Below are 24,604 nucleotides of genomic sequence, written 5' to 3' on the forward strand. Positions count from 1 at the left end.
GAGCTGGGCCGACTTATCCCCGCCCACTGCAGGGTGGGCGGGGCCCGCGGGAGAGCGGGCGGCGCAGCGCTACTGCGCAGGCGCAGCTCTTCTCCGTTCAAACCCACCGGGTTAAGCGCAATTGGGGTGGCTGGGAAGATGAGGTCTGGTACGGTTCGTGACAAGTGACACCAGTATGGATCGGGTTTTTACTTAGATACGCAGATGTCGGAGTTATGAATGATTACCTTCTTTTCATTCTTGTACTTCAACGATCTCCACCGACTGTTTACCAACAGTTGAGCTGAGAACAGGCGTTCTCTTCTTGCAAAGTGTGGAAATAGGAGGTTAGAATTGCAAAATGCCTTTTACTTTGTTAATATTTTTACCGACAACGCAGGCTGCTGACCGTAGTGGTAAAGATATTTCCTAGATTCTGCCCTTACACTCCCTCTTTCTCCCTATGCTCCAGCCTGCCTGCCCTTCTCGCTCTTCCTTGAATTTGTCAGGTCTGCTACTTCTCCTGGGCCTCTCCCCAGATGTCTGCCTAGTTTTTACCGATACTTCGTCAGTTCTCCGCCTGAATGTCACCCTTCTAGAGAGTCCTTCTTTGACCACCCCGATTAAGCTAGCAAGCTCTACCCCAGCCCTGCAGAACCACTTTATCCTTCTTTCATTTTCTACATAGTGGTCATTGATGTCAATTAACTGCTCATTGATACTGCTCCATGAGGTCAGGGGCTCCGTTTTGTTTTTTGCTGTAACGCCCAGGCCATGGAACAAGGCCTGGGACAGAATAAATGATCAGTTAATGTTGTTGAATAGATGAATAGATATGTTGGTTGTTGTTTTTTTTCTTTTTTCATGTAATGTGTTGGCAAAGTCTAAAAAGAATGAGAATACGCAGTATATGTCGAAATGCCATTTGTTACAACTTTTTTCAGGGGCAAAGTGGTAACATATATGAAAAGTTCAAATGTACATACCCTATGATCCCCAAATTCCATGATGTCTAATATAGATAATTGCAAATAAACACAAATATGTTCATTGCTATATTGCTTATATGTAGTAGTGAAAAACTGGATACAATCTAATGATATATTAGATCCAGTCTCACCTTTTAAATACCATGGGCTGAAATAAACACTTTCAAAAGAATGTATGCACATGGAATGAGGACCAAAATATATTGTAGTGGATCCTATGGTTTTATCTGACCAAACTCTCCTACCCTTTATAATCACCCTAAATTGACCAGTCCCCCACCTCAGGAAGGTCACAGGAGCATCGAACTCACACTAGGCCAACTGAAGCATCTTCCTGGGATTTGGAATTGGACTAAGGTTCTAGTATAATCTGGTTGCTCTTCTTGAACTCTTGAGGACCTACAAATCTGGGACTAGTTGGTGGCCATTTTCATTCAAATGAAGTGAGGAATCAAAAAAAAAAAAATCTGTCTTCAGTGAAAGAAAAACAGAGTTGATCACGAAGAGAAGAGACAGAAAGGGCCTCACAGCATTCATGGCCTATGTTCTGATTTTTTTTCCAGGACCAATTTTATTCCTGTCCTTGGTGTGCAAATACCATGTACATTTGTAACTACATGTCTAAAAAGATCTACCCTAAACTATTAACAGGGGTTACCTTGTTACCATATCAGGCAGGGCAAGGAAAAAATGAAGACTTCCATTTTTACTTCATACACTTTTGGCTGTGAAATTTTTTTTCTAAGTTACATGAATTACTTTTATAATAAAAAAAAGAGTGCAATTATGGGGCGCCTGGGTGGCGCAGTCGGTTAAGCGTCCGACTTCAGCCAGGTCACGATCTCGCGGTCCGTGAGTTCGAGCCCCGCGTGGGGCTCTGGGCTGATGGCTCAGAGCCTGGAGCCTGTTTCCGATTCTGTGTCTCCCTCTCTCTCTGCCCCTCCCCCGTTCATGCTCTGTCTCTCTCTGTTCCAAAAAAAATAAATAAACGTTGAAAAAAAATTTAAAAAAAAAAAAAAGAGTGCAATTTTTAAAAATCTCATATTAATACCTTTAGTTTATTCCTGGTTGACCAGCAATATAGAAAATGTTGGGTATACTATAGAAAGCATTTCATCAAGTTTTTTTTTTTTTTCTAAATAGTGAGGTCTGTTGTGAGAAGTTGCTTATATGTAATGAAAGCATGTTGTGAAATGAAAATAATTTATATACATTTATTCATGAAATTTTTGAGCTTCTGCTCTCATCAAGACAGATACAGTCTCTGACCAGATGAAGCTTCTTATATAATGGAGGATTAGAGACATCTAGAGACATTTACAACACAGTGTAGGAAAGTAAGGGATTCTGGTTCCCAGGGTATCTAACACAGCCTTAGAGGTTTAGGAAATTTAAAAAAAATTTTTTTTTAACATTTATTCATTTTTGAGAGTGAGAGAGACAGAGCATGAGTTGGGGAGGGGCAGAGAGAAAGGGAGACACAGAATCCAAAACAGGCTCCAGGCTGGGAGCTGTCAGCACAGAGCCCTACGTGGGGCTCCAACTCCTGGACCGGGAGATCATGACCTGAGCCGAAGTTGGGCACTTAACCGACTGAGCCACCCAGGCGCCCCAAGAAAAGTTTTGTTTGTTTGTTTGTTTGTTTAAGCCAATTGGGAAAGAAGAGTTAAAGTAGAAAATGGAAGGTGATGGAGAGGTTGAGTGGTAGACTAAGCGAAGCCTTCCAGCCATAGGGATCTGCAAGTGCTCCAGGCTCAGAGAGGACAACTTGGAGTGTTCTGGAAACTGACAGTGGCTCCGTAAGGATGGAGACAAAAAGTTGAGAGATGGAAATTTGAGAGCCTTGAAAGCTATATTCTAGAGTCTGACTTGTGTACTACAGGCGATCAAAGGCGTTTGAAGGAAAGTGATGCAGTCAGATTGCGTTTCCCACAGCTTTCTGTGACTCCAGGGTAGAGATGGGCTGTGTGTAACCAACTGGAGAAAATTAAGGCTGGTGCCAGATCACTTGCCACAGGCCAAGTAAGATGATGTATCCGCGATGGCCTGGATAGAAATGGCAGCGCTGCCTACCATCGCCGCCCAGAAGAGGCGCTAAATTGGCATGTGTTTCATTGAGATGATTGGATGTAGGGGTGTAAGCTATACTTCCCAGGTGTCTGATGACATAATTCAAGAAGATAGGGAACCTAGGAGGTTAAAATCTGTTAGAGGTGCCAAGAGAATTCATGCGTTAAACTTAGACGAGTACAGATACGTGTCTTTGAGACATTAAAGCGGAAACGTCCAGCAGGTTGCATAGGCACCTAGAGCTCTGCCGGGGCTTTCCTTTCTTCGCCAGAAACGGTGCCATCGTGCGCTTCTCAGTTCTTTCCAATTTCCACACCCTCTACTCCCCCGAGAGCCCTCGGGAGCCGCGGAGGCGATCCCACGCATGCGCCGTGGCACCACGCACAGAGACGGAGGGGGATACTTTTTCCGTAACCTGAAGCAACATCCTTCTGAGTCTCCATAAAAAAGGCGGGAACTAGCCAACAGGCTGAGGAGTGATGGGACGCGCGCCTCCGCACGTCCCGCCCATTTCAGCCTCTGATTGGTGGATGTACTTGGCTCGTGGTGGAGGGACCTGCCACATAGGCTGTCAGTCTCCCGGGGGCGGGTCCGCGACGCCGGTCCTGCTCCCTCCTCCCCCACCCCCGGCTGCCGACGTGGGGAAGGCGGCCGCAGGCTGTTAGGGGCCGGGGCGTGGGTCCCGAGCGGGAGGGGGGATGGGAGGCCTGCGGCTGCTGGCGGTGGCCCTCACCTGCTGCTGGTGGCCGCCGGGCGGCCAGGGTAAGACCCTGCGGGGCAGCTTCAGCAGCGCCGCGGCCCGAGACGCTCAGGGCCAGAGCATCGGCCACTTCGAGTTCCACGGTAGGTGCGGGGGCGGGGAGCGGGATGCAGGCGCGTGGGCCCATCTCGCGGGCCGCGCCTCCCCACCTCGCTTCAGGAGGCCTGGAGCCGGCGGCGGCGACGCGGGGACCTCCCCCCTCTCCCAGCCCACCCGGACTCCAGCGTCGCTGGCAGCCCTCCCCCGACCGCAGCTGCCGGAATCTTGGGCTGCTCGAATGCCAGCTCTGGTGTTGCTGCTCCCCACTCCCTAGTCTGCACCCTCCCCCAGGAGTGATTGTGTTCTGCGCTTGGAACGCCGCTTCGCCAACCCTCCCCACACGCACGAAAGTACGGAGACTCTAATGCATCTTTCGAGATCCTTCCCTCAAGGAAGCAGGGTTTGCTCACCCCTGACTCAAACTGGTTGTAGACATTAAGGCACTGTACTTACGCGTTCATCGAAGCCCCAGAACTTAGATGTACTGGGTTTAGTTTTTGTTTTTAAGATCAATTTGCTCTAACCTCCTTGAAGCAGAGAAGTGTGGGAAACCAAATAAAACACCTGCTAATCTGGTGGTCACAATTGCTAGGTCAAATCGCCTAAAGTAGGAGATTGACTCTGGACCAGGAGGCCCGGAATTAACTTGACAGAAATGCTTATAAGTGGGTCCTGGGAGCTTCATAATTTGTATCCTGTCTGGACCTTCTGAAATGAGAAGTGCATTTGATTCGTACTATCTGGTCTCCCTCAAAAATCATTAATTCTTGAATGAATGAATTTGCAGTTCATTCTCATTTTTGCTTTATTTGCACTCTCGAAATTTAAGTGATTTTCTTGGTATGTACTCTTGCTACTCTATTTGACTAGTACTATATTGCAAATAATTATTTGCCTTGATGAGGTTGGGATCCTTGATTAATGTAGCTTTTAGCATGAAAAGACGCAAGGTCAGACTGTGGTCCTAGAGAGGATTCTTAGAAGATAATAGGAGCAAGAAGCTATTTTGTGTAGGGAATTTAAAGTATTGGGAAGGTACAGAATTGGTGATGTAAAGGAAGAGGAACCTGAATTTTTTTTTTTTTTATACTCAAAGTGTTTAAAACAACTGAGAAAAGAAAAGCAACCCAGTTTTCCAAAATCCAGTGTGGCACAGATCTTGAATGAAGAAGAAACTCTAGAAACGGTTTTGTTATTATATTTTAGGTCACATTTTTAGTTTTTTTAATCAACTGGCTGTAACTGTACTTTGAATATTGACAGTGATAGTAAAGACATTACAATAAATGGCACAACCTGGACAGTGCTGGAAAATCTGGGCTATATGGAAGCTACAACCTGGATTATCACTCAAGACTAGCAGAGGACTTAGACAACCTGGATATTTCATGATGACATTTCATGAATATCATCATGATATTCCATAAACATGGAGGAGAAACATACGTTGGGAATCCAGGTGTTTTAAGGAAGATTGAGGAATTGAGTGTTCAAGTATATTCACACACACACTATCATTGTGTGTATTTATTACCAATTTTCAGTGAATTTGAATTCAGTAGAATAATATTACTAAATTACACTGAAATAATAAACTCTAACTCAGTGCAATTTAAGATGGTAAGCCTTTGAGTCACTCTTAAAATTATTGATAATTTGGGGAAACCTGGGTGGCTCAGTCGGTTAAGCGTCTGACTCTTGGTTTTGGCTCAGGTCATGATCTCACAGTTTGAGGGTTCGAGCCTGGCTTTGGGCTCTGCGCTGACAGTGCAGAGCCTGCTTGGGATTCTCTCTCTCTTGCCCTCTCTCTCTGCCCTCCCCTGATCTCACTCTATCCCTCCCTCAAAATAAATAAACTTAAAAAAAATCAAAAATAAAATACAATTTTTGATAATTTGTAATGTGATCAATTTATGTAGGAGACTTGGACATTCTTTGATACATACTGTACGTTTAAATTTATTTAAAATGTTTAATTAGAGTAAAATTATAATAAAGTGATGACAGCAACAGAAGAATATATCTTAGAATGAAATAAGTCTCCAGCTTTTCTTCTCACCTAGAGGCAACTACTTTTTACCATTTCTGTTAGGGCCTTAAATGTAGTTAGTGTGTGCAACCAGGCTTATTCTGTAGTGTCTTACAGTATCTATTGTTCTGAAAGTTCTTTTGTAAAAGTCACAGATGTCACATTTTTTTTTTTAATTTTTTTTTTTAACATTTATTTATTTTTGAGGCAGAGAGAGACAGAGCATGAACAGGGGAGGGTCAGAGAGAGGGAGACACAGAATCTGAGACAGGCTCCAGACTCTGAGCTGTCAGCACAGAGCCCGACGCGGGGCTTGAACTCACTGACCATGAGATCATGACCTGAGCCGAAGTTGGCCACTTAACCTACTGAGCCACCCAGGCGCCCCGTCACATTTTTTACATGGTCTAAAATGTCTACCCCCAAACTAATTTATTTAAACTTTCTTGCTATTAGCTATGCTTATTTTTTACATTAAAAGTATAGCTAAATATTAACATACATGTTACTTTAGAAAACAAGAGCAACTTTGGTGGGAAATTGCTGTAGATGGTTTATAAACAAAGATTAAAGCCATGTGGAGTGGTTCTAAAAATGAGGCAAAAATTCTGTGACAGTGAATGTCCAGATATAGTGAAATGTCATCAGTTTTCCTCAGAAGTAGATGGAGACACCACAGGTTAAGTTTGGATAATTAATATGAATAGTCTCTTGACTTGCCTCTGAATGGGCTGTTCATTCTCATGTGATCTACCTAGTTAAGTGAGATTTAAGAAAAACTCTTTAAATTCCTGTTTTGATAAATACAGATGTTGAATTGTCTTGTCATTTCAGTTCCATACAAGACCAAACTCGTTGATAATTTTTGTTTTAATGTCAAGGTGACCATGCTCTTCTGTGTGTCAGAATCAACAACATAGCAGGAGCTGTTGGGAAAGAAGCTAAACTCTACCTGTTCCAAGCCCAGGAATGGCTAAAGCTCCAGGAAAGCAGTCATGGTTATAGTTGCAATGAAAAATTGTCCAAAGCTCAGTTGACAAGTGAGTATCTCCTTTTTCTTTTGATCATTGGATCTGTTTTTTGACTCCTGAATGTTGAAGTCTGTTGTTTATATACCAAGATGTTTCATGACACATCATGCTTTGATGACATTTTGTCTAGTACATTTTAAGCTGAAGTTTAAGGAAACCGACTTTTTCCTTGATCAAGGGGTAGAATGTCTTTTCCCTCCCTTTACCATTAAAAAATTTTTAAAAATATCTAGCTAATTTATAAAGGCATACTTTCATTCATTTGGACTTCTTACAAGTCACATAATTCACACCAGTATGGCAAATATATTTTGACCCAGTGGCAGCATGGAATGAATGATAGCATTTGTTGAATGCTTATTATCTGCTAGCACTGAGCAAAGCACTAAACATGTATTATCTCAGTTAATTGTATAATTTAGCCCAAGTGATGCTGTTTTGCAACATGTTACTAGAACATGGGACCTAATCATGTGGTGACACAGTATGTCATCTTGGGATGTACAAGCACCACATCATTTGTAAACTTCTAGATTTGCCTCTAGAGAAGCTCTGCTTTTATTATCCTAGTTGCCTGTATCCTGGAGCCCTTCCATTCTCATCAAGACTATCCCATGTATTAGGGTGCACTATCCAGAATTAGTGCAACTCTTTTTAATTTCTGTATAAACGAAGGGCATATACCATGCTACCCATGTTGCCCACTGGAAGTTAATTGGTTGTAGAAGACATGAGAAATGTGAAACTTCCATTAGAAGAAATAGGAATTATCCCTCTCCTCTCTCTCCTCTCCCTTCTGTAGGGAAACAGAATTATCCCTCTGTTTCCCCTACTGTCTTCTGCATATCAGTGAGTCTCTGAATCTTCTTTTAATTAGTCAAGTAAAACATTGCCATTTCTAAACTTTCAGCCTTCATAGTCTTAGCAGCTCTCTTAGGTCCCTCATAAGGTAGCTAGCTACAGTAGGATTAAGAGTAGAAGACCCCAGTCCTTGCCACCTCGTGTAGGGATCTCTTATTTAGATTTATGAGATGGCATTAACAGTATGTTGAAGAAGTCTCAAATGACTGGATTCAGATATCAAAGAGACAGTTATATAAACTTATTTACCTCTCCCTTGAATTTTAGAACTAACCTGGGAAATTTGTGCAAATGCTCATTATCAGTTATCTTTTCCTTTCTATACCAATTTGGTCATCTGAATGTTCCACATATGTATAAAAAGTTCTGGCCTTCCATTCCTACTTCTTATAATGTCCCAAACCAATTCATCCTCTTGCCCATCTAGACCTCACCGTCTTCCAGTGTTCCCTGTTTCAGGAACCAACACCACCATCTATCCAGTAAGCAAGCTAGAAATCAAGGAGTCTTCCAACACTCCATCTTTGACCTCTCCATCTCCTTCCAGTCTATCAGTGAGTGACCTCTAAATCTCTCTTGAATTCATCTACTTTTCTTCATCTCTGCCTCCACCACGTTATTCCAGTCTGCCATAATTTCTTGCCCATTGCAGTAGTCTCCCATGTGGCCACTGCTGCCGTGCTGGTGCCCCCCGGAACCAGAGTGATCTTTCTGAACAGAGATCACGTCACATTCACTTCTTACCACACTCATAAATCTGTCTTTTTCTACTGCTGTTAGGACAAAGACATGCCTCCTTAACCTGATTAGCAAAGCCATCATAGTCTGGCCAGTGTTTGCCCCCCCCAGTTCCGTCTCACAGCATTGTCCCCTCCTGCCTCATTTTATCTGTGGGCTTGTTCTATTTCAGTGCTACTCTGGGCCTTTGCACAGGCTTTTCCTCTCTTGTTCTTCCTTCCCTTTTTGGTTCCTTCTACACTAAGTTAACATGTGAGTTTTTATAGCTTGTTTTCCTCCACAACACATATTATAGTTACCGCTTTTCATTTTATTTATTTGTTATAAAATCAGCGAGAGAAGCAAAGCTCTTCTAGCTTGTTTTCCTCCACAGCACATATTATAGTTACCGCTTTTCATTTTATTTATTTGTTATAAAATCAGCGAGAGAAGCAAAGCTCTTCTGGTCTACCCATTCACTCATGCATACACTGGGCACTTTCATGCTTCATGTACTAGGCAAGGCACTTAGGATAAATCAGGGACTAAAATACACTCTCTTTGTCTTTACGGCTACTGGGGGTCACAGGAATGAATCTGATCAATGTGAATAAATATGAAATTGCAATTGTGGTAAGTACTATGGATGCTAGTCACATGGTGTTAGGAGAATGAAAACTTATGTCTTTGTAGCTTTTACTAAGTATTTGTAGGATGAATCGTCATAGAGCTTAGGGCTTGAAGGGCTTTTGGTTTTTGGTTTTTTGGTTTGTTTTAAAGTTTATTTATTTAGGGGCATCTGGGTGGCTCAGTCTTTTGGGTATCCGACTTCGGCTCAGGTCATGATCTTACAGTTTGTAAGTTCGGGCCCCGCATCGGGTTCTGTCCTGACAGCTCAGACCTGGAGCCTGCTTCAGATTCTGTGTTTCCCTCTCTTTGCTCCTCCCCACTCATGCTCTGTCAAAATAAATAAACTTAAAAAAATTTTTTTTTTAACATTTATTTATTTTTGAGAGAGAGGGTGCATGAGAAAGGGACAAAGAGGGAGAGAGAGAATCCCAAACAGGCTCCACCCTGACATGGGGCTTGATCTCACCACTGTGAGATCATGACCTGAGCCAGTATCAAGGGTCAGATGCTTAACCAACTGAGGCCCCCAGGCCCCCCTTTTTTTGTTTTTATTTTAATTCAGTGTAGTTAACATAGTGTTATATTAGTTTCAGGTGTATAATATAGTGAATCAACAATTCTATACACTACTCAGTACTGATCATAATAAATGTTCTCTTAATCCCTTTTACCTATTTCACCCATCCCCCCACTTTCCTCCCCTGTTTGTTCTCTGTAGATGAGAGTCTTTTTTTCTTTTTTTGTCTCTTTTTCTTTGTTAGTTTGTTTTGTTTCTTAAATTCCACATATGAGAAAAATCAGATGGTATTTATCTTTCTCCTGACTGACTTATTTCACTTAGCAGTAACTCTCTAGATCCATCCATATTGTTGCAAATGGCAAGATTTTATTTTTTTCATGGTTGAGTATTATTTCATTGTATGTCTATACCGCATCTTCCTCATCCATTCATCTATCAATGGACAGTTGGGCTGCTTCCATAATTTGGCTATTGTAAATAATGCTGCAGTAAACATAGGGGTGTGTATATATTTTCAAAGTAATGTTTTCATATTCTTTGAGTAAATACCCAGTAGTGCAATTACTGTATCATATGGCAGTTCTGTTTTTAATTTTTTGAGGAACCTCCATTCTGCATATAGTGACTACACCAGTTTCCATTTCCAACAACAGTGCATGAGGGTTCCTTTTTCTCCACATCCTCGCCAACACTTGCTATTTCTTACATTTTTTTTTAAACCATTCAGGGAGGTGTGAGATGATATCTCATTGTGGTTTTGATTTGTATTCCCCTGATGATGAGTGATGTTGAGCATCTTTTCATGTGTCTGTTGGCCATCTGGATGTCTTCCTTGGAGAAATATTTATTGGTGTCTTCTGCCTATTTCTAAATTGGATTGTGGTTTTTTGGTATTGAGTTGTATTATGTATTTTAAGTTGTTTATGTATTTTGGATACTAATCCTCCATCAGATATGTCATTTGCAAATATCTTCTATTTAGTAGGTTGTCTTTGTGTTTTGTTGATTGTTTCTTTTGCTGTGCAGAAGCTTTATTTTGATGTAGTCCCAATAGTTTATTTTTTCTTTTATTTCCCTTGCCTCAGAAGACATATCTAGAAAAATGTTGCTTCGGCCAGTGTCAGAAAAATTACTACCTGTGTTCTCAAAAATTTTTATGGTTTCAGGTCTTCAGGACCCACATTTAGGTCTTTAATCCATTTTGACTTTTATTTTTGTGTCTGGTGTAAGAAAGTGGTCCAGTTTCATTCCTTTGTATGTAGCTGTCCAGGTTTCCCAACACCATTTGTTGAAGATATTGAGGGTTTTTTTTCTGGTTGGTAGGCTGATTGCTTTGTGTTTGGTACCTCAAAGTCTTTTTCTCTCTCCAGTAAAAACTTATAAGGCCATTTAAAGCTTTGACTTCTAGGAATTGATTTGTTTTTTTATATTACCTTGTTAATATTATACCATACCCTGTATACATTTGCAAAAACATAATTTTTATATCAGTCATATACCTTCAGTCCCAGAACTTATGGGTACAAGGAGACAGTACGGTGTGATGGAAAGGCTGCTAAAACTGAGAACTATGGCTTGTTTTCTTTGAGCCTCACTTTACCTATCTGTACATCAGGAAAGTTGGGTTAGTTTTTGCTAAGGTTCCCAAAAGTCCTAACCTGATGTAATTCTAAATATAACTCTTCAGGATGGAGTTGAATCTATATAGGGCTATAACTTATGTAAAATCTCTAGCAGATGTTTCTTAGACTATTTTTCCTTCTTTTCTGTTCTTCTGTTGAGTGCAAGGGTATTATTGGAATGGAAGATCTCAGGTAATAAGAATTTGTGGGGAATGATGATTGTTTTGTTAAATTTGGGGACCTGAAATAAATTAAGTACTGGTAATATATATATATCGCTTTTTACAAATCTAATCAATTCTTTTCCCAATACCAAAAGCCAAGTCTTAAGAAAATCTATATTCTCTACCTTTTACATATTAGTGGTCATATTTATAGTATGTTATTATTTAGAGGCTTTGGTGCGTTGAAACACAAAACATATCCTTAAATGCATGACAGTGTAGTAGTACCACATATTTTTAAGTAATTTCTTGTAGAAATATTCTCATTTCCTGGCCATTAATGAGACTTTGAGGATTGAATAGCCTTTTACCTACTTGGTAATGTGTTCCTTAACTGTTTCTAACTCCTTTGAAAAACCTTGTGAACTATGAAAAGACTAGCAGATTTGAAAAATCCTGTAGTGTCAGATGTTGCTTGTGAGTATATATATTCCCCCAAATTAATGTTTGAGAAATTATTTTTCTGTCTTCCTTTTTCCTCTTTCAGTAATGTTATAAAACATCAAATTTTAAAACAATGGTAAAAACTATTTTGTAGGTTTTTTTTTTTTTTTTTTAATTTTTTCAACGTTTTTATTTATTTTTGGGACAGAGAGAGACAGAGCATGAACGGGGGAGGGGCAGAGAGAGAGGGAGACACAGAATCGGAAACAGGCTCCAGGCTCCGAGCCATCCGCCCAGAGCCTGATGCGGGGCTCGAACTCACGGACCGCGAGATCGTGACCTGGCTGAAGTCGGATGCTTAACCGACTGCGCCACCCAGGCGCCCCAATTTTGTAGGTTTTTAAAGCAAGCGAAGGAGACATTTAAAAGCACTGAAAATTACAACTGTATGTAAAAAATATTTAACAAGGAGGTTTGGGGTAATTTGCCGTCATATTACAAGAGCTAAATATTTTGCATATAAAACATTTTCAGTATTATCTTTTTACATCATATGCATAAGATTTCCCTTTGTACAATTGATGTGTTTTATAAATCATTTAAAGATATTAGCATTTTATTATTTTGTGTATTTTTGTTAACAGTATTCATTTTCTTTAATAACATGACTCGGCAACTAGCCATTTAACGTTATTGTCTGCAATTCAAGTTTTGTTAATATTTGAGATACTAATTACATCAGCATAGAACATGCATGCTGTGTGGTAGTCTTTTGTCTCAAAAACAATGAACATACAGTTTTGTGAAGAGGTTTGTTTCCCAGGCCTGCTAAAAAAGGCCACAAGACAAAAACTGAAGGCCAGTATCACTTTTTGAAGCACACTTTTGTTTTTATTTGATGTAAATCTGCACAATTGAAAATGAAACATTAAAGAGTATATTGGTGAAAAATATAATAGTTAATTTTTATTTTTCATGTCATCTTATCTAAGAAAAAATCACAAGTGATGAAATAGCAAAGTAGCAGAACCATTATATTATGAGGTCCAAATTATGTCATTGTGAGCTGTACAGTTCACATGCCTAATTTCTGAACCACTGTTGATCATATATTGAATTCTTGTTAAAGGTCTTCAAATATTTATCAGAAACTAGAGTCTTTGCTACTCATTTCAAGAAGCTATACAGTAAAAATAAATAAATAAGTAAGCAAAAAAAAAACAAAAACCGCAGTATAAATGCCAGCCAATTTAAGATAGCCCCCAAAAAACAATGCTGTGGCATTATTAATAAAATCAGCTGGTCCGCTTCAACTGCTGTTAATGAAATTCCCAATTGTAAAGTTTTAAGTCCTCAAAATTTGAATCCTGACTAGATAAATCTGTATCTCATTTTAAAGACCATCCATAAGTAGTATTTTTTAAACATTTTGTTAGGAACATTTCCATTCATATAGATATGTTGAAAGTGTAGTACAACTAACATCTGTATATCCTGGCTTAGATTCAATAATTGTTAGTATTTTGTTACATTTGCTTCTTATTCGTACGTGTGTGATTTTTGTTTTAAATCACAGCATAAGAAAATAAGCTGTGGATGTCATGAGCAGTTTGCCCCAGCATGTATCTTATAAGAGTGAGGAAATTCTTCCGTTAGCATTACCATTATGGTGCCTAAGAAAAGGAATAAGTTTGTAATATCCTCTAAAATCTCTTCCACATGCAGATCATCAAGTTTATCTCAACAAGTGTCTTTTATTTATTAAAAAGTATTTTTTCTTCAATTGAGAAAAAGATCAGGACTAGCTGGCCTGCTGTGGGGGCAATCTAGAGTTGGAGATTGGGCCCATCACTATCTTACATTTTAAGAATACTTTGTATAGAATCAGACTCTTTAGGTAGGATTTTTATATACTGTCTCATTTGCTCCTGACAAGAACTGTGAGCCAGACAGGTCGGGTACCTTAATTTTACTACTGAAGAAGCACATTTCGAGAGGTTAAGCAATTTATTTGCTGAATCATGAAGTTATTAAGTAATAGCACCAACTCTGCTACTTTTTTTATTCTATAGTGTGTTTGAGACATAACCCTCCTACGTGAGAGTACCTCGTAAGTCAGAATCATAGTTTCAGATTTGGAATGCATATTAGACATCATTAAGTGTTTCTCAGAAGGGGTGCTGTTGACATTTTCGGTGGAACAGGTCTTTATTGTATGAAATTTTACCTTGGATTACATGCGGTTTGGCACAGCCTCCCTCCAAGGACCTTGTCCACTATTGTGACAACAAAACTGTCCCTGCACATTTGCAAATGCCCTGGAGGGGAGCAGGATTACCCTGCATAGAGAACCATTTATTGGTATAACTACCTGTTTTAAAGAAAGGAAAAGGAGAATTATCCTTTATTCAGCACCTACTGTATGACAGGTACCATCATACGTGACTCTTATACCTCAGTGCTTTCTTCCGCTCCTTGCTCCAAGTATTATCTCCATTTTACAGATGAAGAGAGTAAATGTCATTGCTTGTACATCTTGCCCAAGTTTACATGGTAGGTAAGTATTGGAAGCCAGGATTCAAACACAGATCTGTGTGATGCCAACTTTCATGAATCTCCCCGTTCCCCCATGATATAGACCGGGCCCAGTATGACAACTCTTACGTTCCCATCATTTCTATTTTTCCACTTTGAGTATCTTTTTAATGAATAATCAACGAGAAAAAGATTTTGGAAAATCGTTTGAAGGTATATGTCGGTCATAGTTTTTAGATACAGTGATTCCGAGTTGAATGCTCCATTTTAAATTTAACGCAAATATAATTTTCAAAAATGTCTCTGCAGCGGTTACACAGCTTTGTGAATGTACTTAATGCCACAGAACTGTACACTTCAAAATGGTTAAAACAGTCATGTGTTAGGCATGTTTTACCACAATAAAAAAGAAAATATTTTTAGTGTTGCTAATCCACATGAAAATCTTGACATACTTAAAATTCAAATTCAGAATTTCATTGAAACCATTCTACTCATTTGTGATGCTTCACAGGACTTTTATAATGACTCCTTTGGTTAAGATAACATTATTTTTATCTACCTTAGGATTTACAGACCTTATTCCAAAACTACACCAGGGGTTTGATTTTCAAGGTAATAAGAACTAAACAAAACTGCGAATTGATTATATGACTAAAACAACGAATACATTTGCGAACTTTGCTTTGAAAGTGCTATTTTCTTTCTCTTCAAAGTGGCCATGAATCAGACTGAACATAATCTGACTGTGTCCCAGATTCCATATCCACAAACGTGGCACGTGTTTTATGCAGACAAGTATACGTGCAAAGATGACAATGAGAATTCTCTGGCAGAAGATATCCCATTTGAAATGATGTTACTAAACCCGGATGCCGAAGGGAATCCATTTGATCATTTTAGTGCTGGAGAATCTGGTAAGAATATATACTCAAATGTATGTTCTAAGTATAGAAAAAGAATGATGCACAAATATCTTCATGTTGTGTTTTTAGAATATTAAAACTTAAAAGCAACTTAAGTGTGTAGTAGTAGGCAGATGGTAAATGAATCCTTTAATAGCATTTTAATAGCTATACTATTAAGTTAAAGAAGCAGAACGCTAAATTTTATATTTTACGATTTCAAGTATGTTACAGAATGCACAGAATTAAGCAGAGAGAAGTACAGAAATATTAACAGAATGTTTCTATATTTTGGGTGGTAGTATTATGGATGATTTTTAGTCTTCTCTATACATTCTAAACCTTTTTTTGTTTTTATGATAACGTAGCATTATTTTTATAAACAGAAAAATGTTAATAAATTGAGCAATCTAAATTGGAAAACCAATTTTTAAGTGAGATAGAAACTGACCTACTTTTCCCAGCTTGTTTAAACAGATTAGGGATTATCTTCATAGGAGCTTGCAACCATTTTAAGAGTGATCAAAGTTTATAATGTTTTCCAAAATCAGAATTACTCCCATAAAATATGCCATCAAAATTTTAGGTCGTGGGGCGCCTGGATGGCTCAGTCAGTTAAGTGTCCGACTTCGGCTTAGGTCATGATCTCACGGTTTGTGGGTTCGAGCCCCGTGTCGGGCTCTGTGCTGACAGCTCAGAGCCTGGAGCCTGCTTCGGATTCTGTGTCTCCCTCTCTCTGCTTCTTCCCCATTCATGCTCTGTCTCTCTGTCTCTCAAAAAGAAATTTAAAAGGTTAAAAAAAAATTTTTTTTTAATTTTTGGTTGTGTATTGCTCTATGGAAGTAAGATTCCTAGCCCAAACAGAAATGAATGACTTCTTACGATTAATGATAGACATGCTATAAAGTATTCTAGCAGACTTGTAAATCAGCGTGTCAGAATGAAAACTAAGATCTGTAGACTGTCTATCAAAGAAAAGGATTAGGAGTTTACTTCTTACTGAGTTCATTACCCATTTGGAAGACTCAGTCTGCTTAGAGAAAAATTTCAATCCCATTAAATCTCATTGACCATCATGGTTAGTGGGTATAGGAAGAACAGGAATTGAGGCTACATTAGATTAAACCAGTTGTTTAGTTCAAAGTGTAAATTGTCACAGCTAGAAATGTAACTCGAGGAGCATGTGTTATGGGCAGTAGGTCACCAGTAACTTAACATGTGGAAAGATGAATTTTTTAAACTATCTTTTAGTCTAAAAACAATGTTTACATAGTGACAGAGTGCCAAACATTTTTAAATAGTTAAAAAGTTCTTTCTGTGAAGGAAATGACATAAGGGTAAGCCACTCAAGTTGTTTTTGAATGAAGATGAACTTAAAAGTTAAATTTTACTTAATAGTGCTTTGGAGCAGTATGGATCATTATTGGAAGTTAATTTAGTCCTACTGTTTCTTTTATCTTTATAACATTTTCTGTATTGGGAAACGCATTGATGAAATCCAGGTCTACTGATAGCATTGGATGGACAGTTGGATTAAATTGCTTGTATGGTCCCTTTTAACCATAAGTCTTCACTATTTCCTATGACACTAATTTTTAGGACTGGTAAAGGCTCAGAGGGAAGTAATGCTCTTCTGTGGTCCCTGGATGTGCAAACCCTACAGCCTGAAGCGGAGTTCAAATCTAATAGCCCTTTCCCCTCCTGCCCTTCCAGCAATATGGCTTCAATTCAAGAGGTGGTTTTATTTATTGTGTGGATCCATAAGACTCTGCTACATCCTGATATGCTTTTTTTTTTTTTTGGCTTCCTTACCCAGACTCCCATTTTTGGTCTCTTTCTCATTCCTAATTAGACTTCTGAACATTGACTATAGGCCATAGAATGATCACGTTTGTGGCCTGTGCCACTGAACATCAGTCATACTTGCCCTGGCTCACCCTGAACCCTGCCTACATCTTCCATTGTTTTTCCCAGCATCCTGAATTATGGCTAGCTTTGTCTTTAGTGTTCATACAAACTATTCCGATTCAGCTCTTAATCCTGACTCCTTCTGACCTACCTTCTCCTATGACTGATTTTGATTTGATGCTTATACTTATGTCTAAAACCTGTCTTATACTAGAATGGAGAAAGTTACATTTAAACAACGGGCAAAATGTCACTATAGTATGTATTTTCATTAAGCATAGGATTCTGTGCAAGGCTAATCTGTGGGGATTGATTATTAACAAGTGCCAGAAATACTCAGAAGTATTCAGATTTGTTATATAGCTGGCTTCATTCCTAGGGATCACATCATTTTATTGATTAAAATGCCTAGGAGCCTTAAAATATGATTAATTCCACATTGCCATGAGATGTGATGGTTTACATCGAAGTCTAAATCAGTGGTTCTCAACCCATCACTGTGCATCTGGAGAGCTTTAGAAAATATATAAATGTCCACCCTCTGAGACTCCAATAGATTGGCTTTTGGAGTGGAAGCCAGGCAACTATAGTTTGTCAGAGCTTCAAGTTGACTCTAATGTACAGAACCAGTGACCTAAAAGTCCATATTCCACATTGTTTTGGTATTGTATTGGTTTTACAGTACAGTCTTGAGAGGGATTCTTCCTACAGTATAGGAAGCCTCAAGGTATGGAATTTATTTCCAGGGAGTAATCCCCAGTTAGTTCGTCTTAGAAACTTCTTCTCATTTGTCTTTCTTTCCTGAGTAGGGAAAATTGATTTGCTATGGTTTTTACTGAGAATTGACTACTAAGCTGTATGTCTGAGGGGTTTGAATTACATAACCTGGTGCGGATAGCTGCAATCAATGCTATGCATTATTCTGGTTAGATTTTATCATTTGTTTTCTTTCAAACCAATTACGTGTTTTGTGTCTATCAAACTTCGGTTAAGCTCCTATTTCACAGATTGGTCTAGGTTAAAAAAAAAAAAAACCATTAAGGCAAGTATGATGCCACTTGACAAAACACTACATAGGAATATTATGCTTTAAGGTAGAATAAAGTAGAACTGCTTCTTAAAAAAATTAGAATTTTTGTTAAAAAATCAGCACTGTACCTGTGTGTTGTTAGAGACGAACAGAAGTAGACTCCTGAGAGTTAAAGCATTATCATCTGAAGTAGACTGGTTTTCATCGCAATAGTATTATAATATTATTCTCTGTTACGTCTGCCATCTCACTGTTTTTTCAAGATTCCAGATACTAGTTCTGGTAACATGTTGGCATGCTTTTGGTTGAAAGTAACAGAAAACTCGAATGCAGGTGGTACAGACAATGAATGAATTATCAGGCAGAAATTAATTATCTTCCATAACAAGAATTTGTGAGGCTTCCTCATGGTGGTTTAGTCAGCGTGTCTGTGTCCTCCTGTCTTCTGACTGTCCGCGTTGTCCATAGGCTAGCTCCCTCGTGTTCAGAGTTAACTGCGGTTCACTGTGTGGGCATCGCATCTAGATAACGGCAAAATTCAGTATCTCTTTTGAGAGCAAGGACACCTTCCTCAGAGGCTCCCTCGTCGCACTTCACTGGGCAGAACGGGGTCACATGCCTTTGCTCTACAGCATCCTAAGAGAAATGTAAGTGAAGGTGTCAAAGAGGGTAGACCGACGTGTCAGAGTAAAGGGTTAGGCTTCCGTCTTACTGGCAGGAGTGTTGGAATTTCTGTGATCAGTTGAGACTGATCCAGATCCATCTTGAAACACTTCAGGGTGGTGTGGACACCGGGGCTCTGAGGCTGCAAGCAGAGCGGGCAGGCGGGAGTGGGCCAGTGCCGCGGCCACGGCCGGTGACTCTCCCCTTGTCTTACCCACTTTCCTCTCATCTCCCGTCCTTCAGCTGGAGCTGGGTTTTTTGAAGCTGTGCTGTAAGTTTTCTTCCTGCTGAATTTGGCCAGCGCTTCTTGCCGTGCAGCTTGCCTTAAAACCCACACGTTTTCTCATAACGCATGTGTTTGCCGCCTGCTGCATACTCATTTGATGGCACTTTTCTTCTTCCATATCTAGGTGAGAGTTAGTGCCTGTTTTAGGATTAGAATCTAATCTCACGGTGAACAGATACAGACTGCTTTCTTGTGATGGATGGTGGCAAAATAAAAATTGATCACTGAAGAGGAAAAAAACCACTTTTTTTTTCGAGAGCAACTTTATTTAAAAGAACAGTGAGTGCAGAGTCAGCATTTTATCTTTAGACTGTCTTGTGGACAGGGTCAAGGTAAGAATAATTTATGCAAAACTGAATGAACAAAGTACAGGGCACAGGTGTCCTGAGCTAGTTCAAGTTATTTAATATATTATCTGAATGAAATAATTTACTACTTACAATGTTAGCTTTTCTGGAAGGTACACTTAATCTTGAATAATCCTAAAACATTTTTTTGCTACTGACATGCTTTCAAAAGTATCCTCCTCCGATATTATTATTCTGTTTACTCAGTACATAGTCTGAGGATTTTCTTTTCATGGTAGATTTGTAACCTAATGGAGTCTGAAACTTTATCTTGTAATGGATATTCTGTAAAGCATTATAAATAAATAGAATGAAAGAATGCCATAATTAAGTCTTCATACTAAGGAGGAAAAATAACGAAGATTCGAAAGGTAGACTAGCATAAAGAATTTTACTGACCCAGTGATAATATGTTTAGCGTATTTTCTGTCTTGTTCCATTACTATAACAATTCTGGGCTTATTGTTCCATTATTTCTAAAGCTGGAATACTTTTCTATGTAAGGAGTTTAAAAAGAAATTATGCCTCTTCAGTTATTTGATCTTCTCTTCCTAAAGTCTAAACATGCTTTTTCACCTGGAGGAGAGAAATGAACTAGCGACGTTTATATATGTAGAGCAGGAGAGACACCCAGTGGCTGAAATACTTACCTTTTTTTTTTTTTTTTTCCTCCTGACCATGCCAAAAACATGATTGAGATCGAACTGTTTATTGACTGTTTTTCCTACTATTTGCATCTTCTGGATTGCTTTTTCAAAAAGAATACTCCTTTCTCTGCCTGTTGATTGGAGTTTACCTCAAAGGGGAAGCTAAAGCAGAGTCGGTGTTCATGATCGATAGAGGTGATTGGGGTTTAGACTGTTCGTCCCCAGGCTCAGGAGAGGCAGCTCTGCTCACAGCCACCGTCACTAAGCACCAGTGTTGTTTAGATACAATATAATATAAAATCATAGTATTATAGACTAGCTAGCCCTCTGGTTTATGATAAATTTTTTCCAAATTTTCTGAAAAATAACACAGCTCAAAGATTCCAGGTACTGCAGAAAAAGGGGTATTTCTCTTGTGGCTGCACGAAGACTGTACTGGCAAGCTGCTAGTAGGAACTAGAGCCTGCTTAATGACTGGCACCGTTTTTAATATAAAGTCTGTTCACTTACTTGGTTCTTGTTACCAAGCAGCTCCCTTTGCTCTTTGGAAATTTCTGCTTACTCAAAATATTTCTTTCACTGTGACCTCATTCGACTTCTTTGGTCTGTCCCAACATCAGCTCCTTTCAACTCCAGTTTCTATTGCCTGATTCTTTCCATGTTTTGTGGTTTGATTTCCTGAGAGAATATGATTAGCCTAACTTACCTTGGAGAACTAAATTAGACTGGTGGCCAGTGGCTCGTCTTTGGATTGCTGGCCATCTGGTCAGGTGTTAAACAGTTTTAAGTCAACTGTAGACTGGAGGCTTATGGTCTCCATAGGATTTCCTTTTTGACAAGAGCTGAAGACAGTTGACTTCAGAAGGGGACTCTGGTCATAACAGGTATTTTGAAACTCTCTCCAACTGAAAATGTAAGGTAATGGTACATTTCAGAGTTGTATTTCTGCATCAGAATCACCTGATGGGCTTATTAAAACACAGCTTGCTGGTCCCCTCTCCCACAATTTCTGATACAGCAGATCTGGGATGAGGCCCAAGCATGTGCATTTCTAACAAGTTCCCTACTGCTGCTGCTGGCCCAGGGATCACACTTTGAGAGCCATTGTCAGGGTATATTAAAGTGTTGTTGACTGAATCTGTTCCTAACTTTCATATGGAAGTAATCCACTTTGGGGGTAAAAAGTATGTCTCACAATGCTGAAATCCTTGTTTTTACTGTTTCCTAACAAAACTGTGATCTTACAGTTAGTCTTCGGGTTTATCCCCCGGCCGCTATGCTTTTTTATATATTGACTTTACCTGCTTTTAGTTTAATCTGCCTTCTTATGTTTAAATCTTTATCCCACAGTAAAAAAATTGTTTTAAGTTTCAATAATTTCCCTTTTTTTTTCCTTACAAAATTGAATGCTATGACTCCAGTGAAAAAACAAGTTTTAGAAATATATTGGCAGGAAGATTTGAAAGCAACCCTGCACTGTAAGTGGCTTTGTTTGACTGAAGCAAGCTCCTTTCTTCTCTCCACAGGGCTACATGAGTTCTTCTTCCTCCTAGTCCTTGTGTACTTTGTGATTGCCTGCATTTATGCTCAGTCATTGTGGCAGGCTATTAAGAAAGGAGGACCCATGCACATGATTTTAAAGGTCCTGACAACTGCATTGCTGTTACAAGCTGCTTCGGCTTTAGCTAATTACATTCATTTTTCCAGGTAACTCCAAACCACTAAAACTGTGTTGTTCATCATTATGTCTAATTAATCCTAATTAGTTCACCAAAATTATGCCTGCTTTGATTACGAATAATCTTTTCACATTTGTAATTTACACTAATACTCTTCTCTTCAATTCCTCAGTTACTCCAAAGATGGACTAGGGATACCTTTTATGGGAAGTTTGGCAGAATGTGAGTATCTTTCTGAGATTCATTTTTTAAAACATAAACTTGCTATCTGTTTATTGTTTGTTTTCCTTTTTTGTACGTTGTTTTTTGTCATAGTACAATTTTTCTATCCAAGGTTGGTTAGAATTCAGCTCAACTGAAAACAGGGTTACAGATTCAGTTCCCGTGTGTCCTGTTTAACTTCTTTTTAATTATCAGCCATGTGCATCGTTCTTCGTTGTTTTTGGAGCATATTTATATACATTCTCTCACTTTAAGTAAAAACTCACTGAAGTAGATACAATTAGCCCTATTTTGCACATAAAGAATCTGGGCTCGTTGACAGGAAGTACATTTCCAAATGTCAGCAGCTTTTGAGCGGTAAAGACAAAAGTCAGACCCAAGTTTTCTGATCCCAGAGCTGACATTTGTAGTCCTATTTTCAACCCTTTTTTGACTCTTTTTCTATTTCTGACCCAGAGCCATAGAGTACACCTATAAGTGAACTGACCTCACATCTCGTTCTTTTATTTGTATGAGGAACTTTCATGAAGTAATTTTTCAATTAAGCATGATGGGAAAAATAGTCAAGATTTGCTCTAAAACAGATTCTGAATATGAAACCATTCTAGAATTTACTTTTTTAAATATTTCCATAGTTCTGGTCTCCTCTCTCTTTAATAGGGTAGCTTATGGTAATCTCTGTAATCATCTGAAGACCCATTTATCCTCATCTTGCTGCCTGCCTTAAGATTCTAAACCTTCTAGAACCTGTTTTCCTAGTGAAGAGAATGTGTGCTGGTCACCTCCTGGCCACGAAAAAGAGTTGCTTCTTTTTGAACGTTATTGAGAACTCTGGTTTCTCTTGCTCTTGTCTCTTAGGCGACTTAGGATGTTTAACAGAACCGTAGAATTTTAAATCTGAACAGAACCTTAGAAATAATTTAGCTTATGCATTTTAGAGAGGTAAAACACACAAAAGCCCATCACGGGCAAGCTATTACCAAAATCAAGGACTTTTGGATTTTTGTGAGTGTCTGCTATATACAAAACACTTTTTTTTTTTTTTTTTTTTTTTGGCTGTCTGGCATCTTCACTGTAGGTTTAAAAGCAAAAGGTTTTTTTGTGTGTGTGTTTTTAATTACAATAAATCAGCGTTGCTAAATTTTGGTGTTCTGACAACAAGTTTGGTTTAATGATTAAATGTCAAGATTTTTAATAAAATCACACAGAATGGGATTTTTGTGTGATCTGCTTTTTTTATCTATAGTTATTTTTCAGAAACAGATAAGCAGTGTTCTACCTATGCTTACAGTTATGGTATTCTATCAATATGTGTATTACTTAGTATACAGAGAAATGAGCCAGAACATCAGGGTTCCCCACCCCCCAGGTATTTGTTTTTGCTAATTAGCAATTTATGCAGGAATATTTCTTTGGCTGGCTTCTTTAAGTAACTGAATATGTATTTGTGAGATGTTTAATAAAAGTATTTGGCATCACTGTCACTTGAAATCTGTGGTGAAAGAAAACTGCTTGATCTGAAAGGTCATGGCATTTTGTACCATTCAAATGTCATGATAGTTCATTATCAGAACTCACTATTATAAGTATATGAGCATAAATGTAGAGTCTTCAGTTTTAATTTAGAGGGCAGAACAGTGGTCATTATATATCTGAAGAGGTGTATCATGAATAGGTTTTCAGCTTATAAGTTGCTAATATGTTATACCACAGCTAGTTTTATCCATTTCTACAAGAATATCTTTATATGAAAGAAATAAAAGCTGTAAACATCCAAGGTATGGATGGCAATTTGAAGAAAGTTTCACTTTGTTCAATTCTGATCACATTTGTGCCAAAATCGGTATCAAAATATACTATGGTGAGAAAGTGATCATCTTTTTTTTTTAAATCAATAAATACCAGCTTCCAAAGTAAAAATGCACAGAACTTGGAGTATTTGGAGATTGTTGTTTTCTTGAAGCTGGAACCGGATGTCGGTGGTCTCCTTGCTACTTGTTTAAAGTAGCAGCCTTTCCCTGCAGTGTACGTGGTGGCCGCCTGGTGGCACATCACACCAGGGCACGGATCATTTCGTTTCGTTTGTCTTCCGGACTCAACATCACCGAATGCTACAGAGCCGTGCATTTTGTTGTCATGGCTATTTCTTGCTAACAGTTTGAGAAAATAAGTTCACACTATGTAGTTCAGCCATCAAAAAAAAAAAATTAACAACCTGGAACTGAAGACACTAGTATGCCCCACATTGCAGAAATTACATTTAAAATGTGTTTATTTTAATAAGCAGTAAGTTACAGAGAACAGTATTATGTAGTTAGAAAAATTAAGAAAAATGGGAAACACAAAGATTTAAAGTTAGTCTTTTTTTTTTAATATGAAATTTATTTAAAAAAAAAAGAAATTTATTGTCAAATTGGTTTCCATACAACACCCAGTGCTCATCCCAAAGTTAGTCTTAATAGAGATGTATAGAGAAAGAGAGAGAAAGAATATTGCCGTTAATAAGAACTTAAAGGCAAAATTTTAA

The 24,604-nt window shown here is 38.7% G+C and overlaps 1 protein-coding gene across 2 annotated transcripts in view; it reads left to right on the forward strand.

Moving 5' to 3' along the window:
• Nucleotides 1–3,701: 3,701 nt before the first annotated feature.
• GPR180 (G protein-coupled receptor 180) overlaps nucleotides 3,702–24,604 on the forward strand; it is a 40,428-nt gene continuing 19,525 nt past the window's right edge. For both annotated transcript variants that reach the window (XR_003968270.1, XM_030312734.1), the window contains exons 1-5: nucleotides 3,702–3,881; nucleotides 6,748–6,906; nucleotides 15,107–15,307; nucleotides 21,703–21,883; nucleotides 22,028–22,077. Coding sequence is in view for 1 of the 2 variants with exons in the window: in XM_030312734.1 (XP_030168594.1) it covers nucleotides 3,737–3,881; nucleotides 6,748–6,906; nucleotides 15,107–15,307; nucleotides 21,703–21,883; nucleotides 22,028–22,077 (736 nt within the window). In the remaining variant the exon portion in view is untranslated. The remainder of the gene's footprint in view (nucleotides 3,882–6,747; nucleotides 6,907–15,106; nucleotides 15,308–21,702; nucleotides 21,884–22,027; nucleotides 22,078–24,604) is intronic.

Source organism: Lynx canadensis, chromosome A1 (genome assembly GCF_007474595.2).
Source record: "Lynx canadensis isolate LIC74 chromosome A1, mLynCan4.pri.v2, whole genome shotgun sequence".
In the NCBI taxonomy this organism is placed as follows: domain Eukaryota; kingdom Metazoa; phylum Chordata; class Mammalia; order Carnivora; family Felidae; genus Lynx; species Lynx canadensis.